General features: G+C 46.1%; 1 protein-coding gene across 1 annotated transcript; it reads left to right on the forward strand.

Moving 5' to 3' along the window:
• The first annotated feature begins 265 nt into the window (after nucleotides 1-265).
• LOC308064086 (uncharacterized protein) lies at nucleotides 266-9,336 on the forward strand. The gene is made up of 2 exons (XM_080388010.1): nucleotides 266-8,360; nucleotides 8,711-9,336. Exons 1-2 carry the CDS (start codon nucleotides 8,131-8,133, stop codon nucleotides 9,021-9,023), a joined length of 543 nt encoding a protein of 180 aa, XP_080244136.1. The 5' UTR covers nucleotides 266-8,130; the 3' UTR covers nucleotides 9,024-9,336.
• Nucleotides 9,337-9,349: the final 13 nt, after the last annotated feature.

Below are 9,349 nucleotides of genomic sequence, written 5' to 3' on the forward strand. Positions count from 1 at the left end.
ATGAACAGGTATAACAGTCAAATACATAAGGAAAGAGGCAGAAAATCTCTCTATTACACTCACACACAGAAATCCACAGAAATTTTGCTGTAACATCCTTGGAAAATACATTCCCTCTTAATCCAAAATTCTCTCCCCCTCTTCTGTCTCCTTTCCTTTCCTTTCCTTTCCTTTCCTTTCCTTCCCTTCCCTTCCCTTCCCTTCCCTTTCCTTTCCTTTCCCTTTCCCTTTCCCTTTCCCTTTCCCTTTCCCTTTCCCTTTCCCTTTCCCTTTCCTATAGAGGGCAATGTCTTCTCCTTCTATTAAAGTGATAGAAACAAGGAATGTCCAACTGGCATGGCCAGGCCATGTGTACACTACTCAACCCCCATTCTCCCAAGCAGGATGTCAGTCAACTGCCCTTCCCCACCTCCCTCTTTCCACCAATAAACTGCACCCATTTGAGCCCAGGTACCACCTATGGGAAGTCTTCATGTGTGACTGGGCAAATCTATCTAAATTCATTTTATGTGGTTTGTGCTTCCCTCTGTGGTAAGTTTGAATTTATTAACTGTAGAAGTTTCATTCAGAATGCAGACAAATAAGTGTTTGCTTCTGAGCATCATCTTCATGCGCTCAGCAGCTCCCAATCATGACTTCTGGCTTTCTAATTTCTCTAGTTGAAGGCGGAGTAGCCGGACATCTTTGCAAAGGAACACAAGGAGGGGTGGCATTCATCTCACAAGCTGTGGCACCTACCTTGGATGGGAGGCAGCAAACGTCCATTATTCTGTATCTCAACAGCTGAGACATCCTTTCCTCTGGCCTGAACTAATGCAAATGGCTTGTTCACGTCCCCACCACACACTTCAGAAAAGTCATTCTCTAGATCAGCATTTTAAACATCACCCTAGTCATCCTAGGCTGCTCTTCTGGTTCACAAAGAGGAACAGATCCACTGGCAACATCGTCACACTCATCCCTCACTGACCAAAGAGTGACCCCACTTTTTGTCAGCCAATATTTAGACAGTTGAGATGACCTTTGTGAAACACTTTTTTCCTCCATTCTTAAGATGTATAAAATGCTACTGACCTCTGCCAATGTGAAAACTGTTTCAGTAACAGCATCATCTCTCCATAGGAAAGTCTAGGTAACCAAGCAAGAGCCTAACAGGGCTTCTTAGTAACTGGACCTGAACCCTCTTCAGATGAGATTTCCAATCAGTTGTTCAAACTAATTTAGTTAATTTTCTCCTAGAAGTATTCATGCTGCAAGAAATTCTTTGCACTCTCTTAAAATCCCTGAGGGTGTTTTCTGCCATGTCTATTGCTGGTAGTTCAGGGACTATTTTAGGATTCTAGGTAGGTGTTCCCTGAGTTTGTATCACAAATCAGGCAGGTATGTGTGGCTTGGAGCTGGGAACAGCAGCACCTTTCTGAAGCCTTTTTTTTTTTTTTTTTTTTTTTTTTACCTAAGATGGAGTACTAAAGGGGAATAAAGGTTTACAAATTATCTGAGAATTTTTTTAAGCATTTTGGCTTTGACTGCTGTCTGCCCTTTGTATTTTTGGCTAAAGAGGGAAGGGAATTTATACAACTACATGCAGGGGAAAAAAGCCTTAAGAAAGGAAAAAAACCTACAAATATATAAGCATTATGTAGCAGATGCCAGCTCAGGCCTATGGTCTGCCTACACCAGTTAATCTGTGTTATTTTAGGAGTTTTAAATGTCAGCAGCTCTTCCTGGAGGAGTCTTGGCAGGATGAACAAGAACAGAAAGACATGGAAAGAGAAGCAATGCTGTAAATGGCTTGTCTGCTTCAGAAGCCAGTAGAGGCAGCCAATTTTCTCTCATTTCTTAAGAAACTGAGTTTTCCTGAGAAAACTGTGACAGCGACTATGTTTGTAGGAAGCCGCTGCCCCTGGCGCTCTGCCTCACCCCAATACTAAACATCGTGCACTGGGGGGAGTCATCAAAAGGAAACATCTCTTTGCAGAGCTATCTCTCTGTTACAGTCTTCTTGATTAGCCTTATCTTACCTACCAGCATCATGCTGTTGTTATACTTGGTTGCTTTACAGGACTGAGGACAATTAAGCATTTTTTATTGAAGGAAACAGCTAATAAAGAAGTGAAGCACAGAAAAAATTTGCAGGTGAGAGGCTGCTCTCAGGTTACTCCCCATTCCACTATGGCTCTGAGGGTTGAATGACATGAGCAGAGCAAGATCTATACACAGAGAAAGCCAACTGCCACAGCTGGAAAAGCTGGACAGGTTTGAGCACAAACCTGAAACAAAAGTGGCTCTTCCAAAGCTCGATGTATGTTGATGAAAATGCTTTGTTGATCTATCCTTGACGGTGTGTGGAAAGCAGAATGTTTAATGAGCCAGGGACCACCTCTTCACTGACTCAGGCATTCAGATACCCAGGTGTCCCTTATCAAACACCGTGCCAAGCACCAACACTGCCTGCTCCTCCCCATGAGCTATGCGGGTTTTGCAGGGCAGGAGGATTTAGGTGATACTTAATTCATCATCAGTAGTGGTGGCTCTGAGTGCCCTGCTGAGCTGTTTACAGGTCATGCCCCCAACCAGGACAGCTGCTCTAGCAGCCTCAGGAGCAGCTGCTATTACAGGGGAGATGAGATCGTCACTGGTTATCGACAGGCATTACCATGCTGCAGAGAGAGAGATATTCAGAGTTGGCAAAGGAGTCACCCATTGGAGAGTCATCCCAAGACTTCAGTTTGGCCTTGAAACACATGGTAGTTCTGTTTTCATTAAAATAAATTCCTGCTAGAAGGATTTTAGGGTACAAAGCTCCTTCTGCTTTGCTTCTCTGATCCCCTCCCATCCACCTCTCCCTAGTGCCATTGCAAGTTATTTTCCAGGAAGAATTTATTTTAAAATCTTAATAGCCTAGTTGCTTCTGTCTGGCCACCCACTGCTCAGCATCTGCACATATCACTGTCTTTCAGACAGAAAGACTCTCAGTGTGCCTAGGAGTACCAGCAACACTGACTCCCCCTTGGGACCCCCCATGTCTACATCCATGGTGGCCTTTACCCAGCACAAATCTAACTCAAAATCTAGACATGCAAAGCATCAGACAAGCCTTTGAGATATGTCAAGGTTGAAGTCCTGATGTGAATTGCACCACCCAGGCGCTTTACTGAAGTGTGGACAAAATCAAATGTTGGGCTGTCTCTGGAGCTGTGCTGTGCTTGTAAAATACACAAGCCCAGGCTATGGTGCTGCAGCTGGATGGTCTATGGCAGTACGTTGTCAGTGTGGTCTTTGACATGGTTTTGGCCGTCTTCTTCCTTTTTTGAGAGTGGGGAAAGGTGTTTCAGAGGGATGGGGATTGATCATCATGTTTAGATCGGACGAAAGATGGGAGGGAAGGTAGAAATGGAATGATTTGCAAATCAAACCCAGATGCAGGAACAGCCAGAGGACAGGTGTCCCCTTTCCCTAATGACTCCAAAGCCCAAGAACATACTGCCAGTCTGTGCAAGCTGGGAACAGAACCCAGGTCTTCCCCAGCCCTTATACCTTCCAAACTGGCAACTCACTCTTAGAAAACTCAGTACATTTTCATGCCAATTCATTATTAGAATTGCTAAAACTGTTCTAGTAAACTGAGCAATCTCAGGGGCTCTTGTCTAGCCCTGAAGCCAAATATCGTAATCCAGCCACATCCATCCTCTCCTCCAGAAACAGATGGCTGCATCCAGACTGCTTGATGGAAGCAATCCCTGATCCCAGACACACTTAGAAATTGTTTGAGAGAGAAATACTTAGCCTGGACAAAAACCTTTCCAGGAATATGCTAAGCATTTCACAGTTTGGTTGACCAAACCCCAGTGCTTGTATCCTGCCCTGTTTTATTTACTAGTAAGGATGTATTGAAGGAGTTCAAGCTTTGATAAAGTGAAAATGTAGGAGAGGAGATTAATACATCCTTTTTCTAATGGGATTTTTTCAAAAATGAAATAACTTGATTTATGGCCTACCCCATGAACTACTGAAATCAAGTGAAGTCAATAAATCGGCTTCAGTTTCTGTTCTCACTGAGTCTTCCCACATGTAAATACACCCCCAGTACCACACCAGAGTCAGCCTCTCCTACCTGGTCCCCAGACACATGGCTGGTGCCTCTGTAGCCTGTTTGCCACCTCCCTGAGTCTGAGTAGTGGTGTGCCCATGCAGGACTCAGTCTGCTCTTGGGTGCCTGGTGAGAGGTGGGAGATGTCAACACTGGTTGCGGTCCTGTGCAACAACAGCTAAGGACTGGTCAATGTTACACCATGCTCTGCTGCTGGTATATATGAGGAACTTAGAAAATGTGGCGTCCTAAAAGGTCCCATTCCAGCACATATGGCAGCTGTGGGAGCCTCAGATCTTCCTCAATAAATGCTCCCTTGTCCATAATCAACATAATGACAGTGAAAGTGAAATTGTTTTCTTACTTTGGCATGTCTTGCTTGCTTCTCATTCATTTCTAAGGGACATTTTTTCATCTGAGACCTGGAGGTGAATTGATGTTGATTAAAGCTGAGCATGAAGGTACTTTCAGAGCTAATGTGAAGACACTGTCCTCACACTGGTCCAGGACACTGATGAACAAGGATGCTAATTCCAGAGGACAGTACAGAGGTATCCAGAAAGTTTAGATCAGATGTAGGACCTAAGACTTCCGATGTCTTACATATGGGCTCTCACCATTAAGCCTTACTTTCATTTTCTTTCTTCTCACTTTCTTTCTGTTAGTTTTAGCTGATTTCGGTTGGGTGGTAACAGTTTGTAGTTTGTAGTTGCTTTGCTCATTTATTCAAGAACTCAGCTTCCTTGAATCATGGAGGGCAATGCTCAACTTTAGCATGGGGGGGGGGGGGGGGGGGAAGAGGCACTGTAACTAGCAAGTTAATGGCTTGCTAGAAAGTTTCACTGAGCTGCTATCAGATATGAGTCAAAAGGCTAAAGAACCTGCTATTCGCCCCAAATTGGGGCCTGTGTGCACATAGAGCACACAGAAAAGAGTATGGTCTGCACAGCTCCCAAGGAAACTCATCGAGGGACTCACCAAAGTCACCACAACCATGGATGAAAACCTTGCCATGAAAGCCATTCACCCACCCACAAAGGCATGTTACAAACCCAAAACACGGAAGGACCTGGGGGTGTGAAAGAGACGCATGGCTCAGCAGCCACGGAGACTGGTGGAGGACAAGACCCTAGCAGCTGCAGCTGCCCAGTCAAGTGTTCATCGTTTCTCAGAAGATGCTGGGTCAATGCCAAATGGAAAGGACAGCACTCAGATTTGCAGATGTTGTGCATCCAACTGACTGCTATGTCATAAGGTGATTTTAAAGCTAGCACCATGTTCCTCCAGCCTTCCTAAGACACACACAGCTGCTATCCATGGACCAGGGCTATCTGGGGGAAGGAGGAGGGGCTCGTTGAGGGGTATACCCCAACTCTGCCAAAGAGGTGTAAAGGTTCTTGCTTATCCATGTAAGTAAAGGCTTACTGCCCTCAAAACCCCGGCACTGAGTATTCTGCCTTTGTTACCCCTGATTTCATTAAGAAATGTTTCTCCCCAGTCCAGCTACAAAATTTAGCATTAGTAGCCCCTGGAATTAACACAACAGTGTATTTGGACATTCACCCACCCCTTTGGCATGGAGATATTGGGCACTGGATTGTCTATACTGTATTCTTAACCATTTCCACCCCATTTCCACTCTGGAGAGAACCAACTATGTACCTGAGTATGGAAAGCCACACGCAGAATTACACATGGTGAGGATGGGCCTGTCCACAGCACTTGGCCCAGGGAACACAGAGAAGATGCTATTAACAGTGATAGTACTTAGATATCCACAGGTGTATAGTGTATATACAGTGCACTCGATATGGTAGATCGATAGCGTACATGTCCGAGGGAGATTTTAAGATGGCCATGCTTTAGGCTTGGGATGGACTGCAGAAGTCCCCTCAGACCTGATTTTTAACTGATTCTAGCAAGCTGCACAAATGGTGTGCTATCAGTGGGACAAGTCCCTTTTGGGAACAGCTGTCTCAAAAAGCAAAGAATTATTTCACACAGGCAAAAAGCAAAGAGGTGAGGTGTTCATGTTTTACAAGACTGCAACATGTCTTGCCCCTTCCATGCAAGCTCTTGTCCCACATCCAGACACAAAAGATGTCCAGATGTGCACCCACAAAAGACCCTCCAGAGACTCTTTGCGAGGCTGACCTGATCCACACTGTCATGGGCCACTGGCAGGAAAGATCTTTCTTTCCTGCTCTATATGCAGGGCTGTTACATTTCCCTGCATCCTTACTGAGTGGACCAGCACACAGGGCAGCAAGCAAAGGGTCCTGCCCTACCATGCACCTTCCAGTCTCAGAGACAGTAAGGAGCAGCAAGCAGTCCTACAGCCCCTTCAAGAGAAGGTACATCTCACCCTCACACAAGGGAGACAAAGATACAGCACACAGTGAGGCATGGGACCAGCCACGCTTTGTCATCAGTTATAAGGCATGAAGAGGATGAGGAGAGGGGAGCAATGTTGCTTTGGAGGGGGCCTCAGGGGATAAAATCAAGCCTACACCTCTCTGTTGGAGTGGAAATGCACTGAAAAAGCAACACATCAAAAAAATGTCCTGGGGAGAGGAGGTAGAAAAACTCTGTCCTTTGCAAAACCTGAGCAGGCCAACTGGCAATTGTTATCAGAGTGCAGCAGGCAGTCTGCTGACTTGGCTGTTCCTTCAAGATCAGTATCTATCTGGCATGAAATGGTCCACAGCTTCCAGCTCTTTTGCCAGACCTGCCTTGCAGGTTTGCCCACCACACAGCCCAGAGGGGCAAATCCAAACACCACAGTGCTCAAACAGTTGTGCAAAGGTCCCAACCAGCTCCTTGCTTTAAACCCAAGGGAACAGTCCCACTCCCAAGGGGCTAGTTCTCACTCCAAGAGGGTGGTTGGACCTATTTCTGGTCCAGCAGGTGACCATGGAGTGAAGAGGTAATCAGAATATTAAGTGGACAATGAAAACGGAGGGTTTGCCAGCACTTGGCTGCCCTAGATCAGACTGACTGGTCAACCTTCAAGCAAGATGCTTTAACGCAATTGAGCCTAGAGACAGATGAAATTTGTCTTTTGTCCTTCTTGGCCTCAAGGCCCTGCTCAGTTGCCCACAGCTGGATATTGGTGCCACTGGAGATGACTCCAGGTATCTGGTTTTCCAGAACATCTTGTCTGCAACTAACACTCATGCAGAAATCCACACTATCTAGGCATCGCAAGTGACATAAATCAAGCTTCTCATGCCTACTGATCCAGGACAGCAAACTTCGACTTTATCAGTCAAGTACATCTGAACTGCAGGTTTTTTAGAGAGAAGGGAATTTTTTAATTTGAAAGAACCTTGATCTTTCAACTACTCAGGTTAGCATGCATTCACACAAACAGTTATATTAACACAGCTGAAGGGACAGCAGGACCAGGCAGGGACAGCAGCTGGGCAAAGACAGCTGGACTATCATAGGCTGATTTTACAGCAAGAGCTGTGTATCTGTCACATAATTACCATCAAGTGGTGCATTGCTGAGCTAGCCAGCTCCCTCCTCCACCAGTGCTGTGTGCTCAATCACCCTTAGGAATGAAGCCTCCTAAATTCCACAGAAGCCAAAGCTGGAATGGCTTTTTTGGCAGGAAAAAAATCACACCCAGGTTTCAGCTAGAGAAAATATTCACATGAGCTCAGATTAAAAAAAATTAATCACTCCTAGCCTGCACCGTTCTCTTCCTTGCAGCTCCTCAGGAGTCTCTCCTTGCTGGATGCCACCCTCCCACCCATCGGCTCCCTGGGGACTTTGCTCCTGCAGGTGAAGGGCAGAGGATCCCCCTGAGCCTCTTTTTTCCACCAAGCTGCCTGCAGCTGGCAGTCTACCAGTCCAAAATGCTAGCTGCCGGGGAGAGGAACCGGAGAAGTCGATAACCAGCAAACGTGAAGCAAGTCAACATTGTTTGGAGCCGCAGCACTGGGTCAGAACGACACGGAAGGTTTCTCAGCAGCAAGTGTTACTCCCGAGACTGGAATATAATTAACTCCTGCCTACTCCCTCCCTCTTCCCGGATGCCATCCAGCATGCCAGCAGCACACAGAAGCTTCTGCAAAATCTCACACTCAGCCTTGCAATTTTCCAGCAGAACCAAAGCAATGGAAATCCTTTGTTTCATTTTAATCTTCATCTCCTTGACCGGTCACGGTAAGACCAGGAAGGCCGAGGGTGGTAAACAGAGGTATCTGGGAGCAGGAAAAATATTTCCTCACTGTGTAATCAAATCAAAACATTGTAGGTACTGAGGAAAGGTGTCCTGAGGTTTCTGGATGAGATAGAGGGTGAGGTACTTTGGCAAAATGCATGTTTTAATTCCTCAGGGTAATGCAAAAATAAGCAGGGAAGCAGCTGTGAAAATGGGGGACTTGGCTGCCTTTGTAGGAGCAAACTGGTTGGAGAAGCGCTAGACGAGACATCCTGTGCTCTGGGAAAATGTTTCTGCCTTTTCCCAGGCTGTAGTTGCCTCCTTGGTGAGGCAAGAACAACTGCTCCAACCTCCTATGAGCAGCCTTTGCCAACATCCTGAAAAAACAACTGCATGATAAAATGTTCCTTGAGTGAGGTTGGCTCTGCATCTTGGGATTTTTAATACAGGTGTCCAAAGCTGTCCTTTGGCACGGGGATCCTGGGTGTGCTCCATGCAGCCACGCATGCCTGGGCTCCACGCACACTTGCACTGTCGGCTTGGCTGGCCAGGGACGTGGTGCCCGAGGAAGCCTCCTGCATTTTACCAACTAATTTGCTCCTTCTTTGTACAGGAGATGCGCATGGACCAGACAACTGTAACCATGAAGGGGGCTTGTGCCGAGTCGGAAACTGTGTTTCTGGTGAATATCTGGCCAGTTACTGCTTTGAACCCATCATTCTCTGTTGCAAAAGTTTGTCACCCACTACTGCAAAAAGCTGAAGATTTCCAAAGGAGCAAACCACAATATGTGGAGAGCTGCAGGCTCCACTGACAAGGAATGACCTGCTGTTGCAAAGGAAATGTTGTGCCTTTCTGTGACTGTTGCTCTCCTGGAAGAACATGGCTGTGGATTCACTCGTGAACTTCCAAACACATTGCTTTTTGCTATTGCTGTGACTTTGTCAGAAACACTGTGACAAGAAGAAATTGGGGCCACCCAGACTATTTGGCATCTGGTTGTTACCTGTCACGCACAGGTGAGAAATTGCCTTTCTCCTTACCTGAAAGCAATAAACCTAAAAGTTTAACACAACAGCAAGTGGCCG

The sequence above is a fragment of the Falco punctatus genome (genome assembly GCF_963210335.1).
Source record: "Falco punctatus genome assembly, chromosome: 5".
NCBI lineage: Eukaryota > Metazoa > Chordata > Aves > Falconiformes > Falconidae > Falco > Falco punctatus.

Bases quoted from the DNA above. Each gene is read 5' to 3' on its own strand.
- LOC308064086 (XM_080388010.1), top strand. From the start codon at position 8,131: ATGCCATCCAGCATGCCAGCAGCACACAGAAGCTTCTGCAAAATCTCA. The intron at 8,361-8,710 runs AGGAAAGGTGTC...TTTTTAATACAG, and splicing joins TCAAAACATTGTAGGTACTG to GTGTCCAAAGCTGTCCTTTG.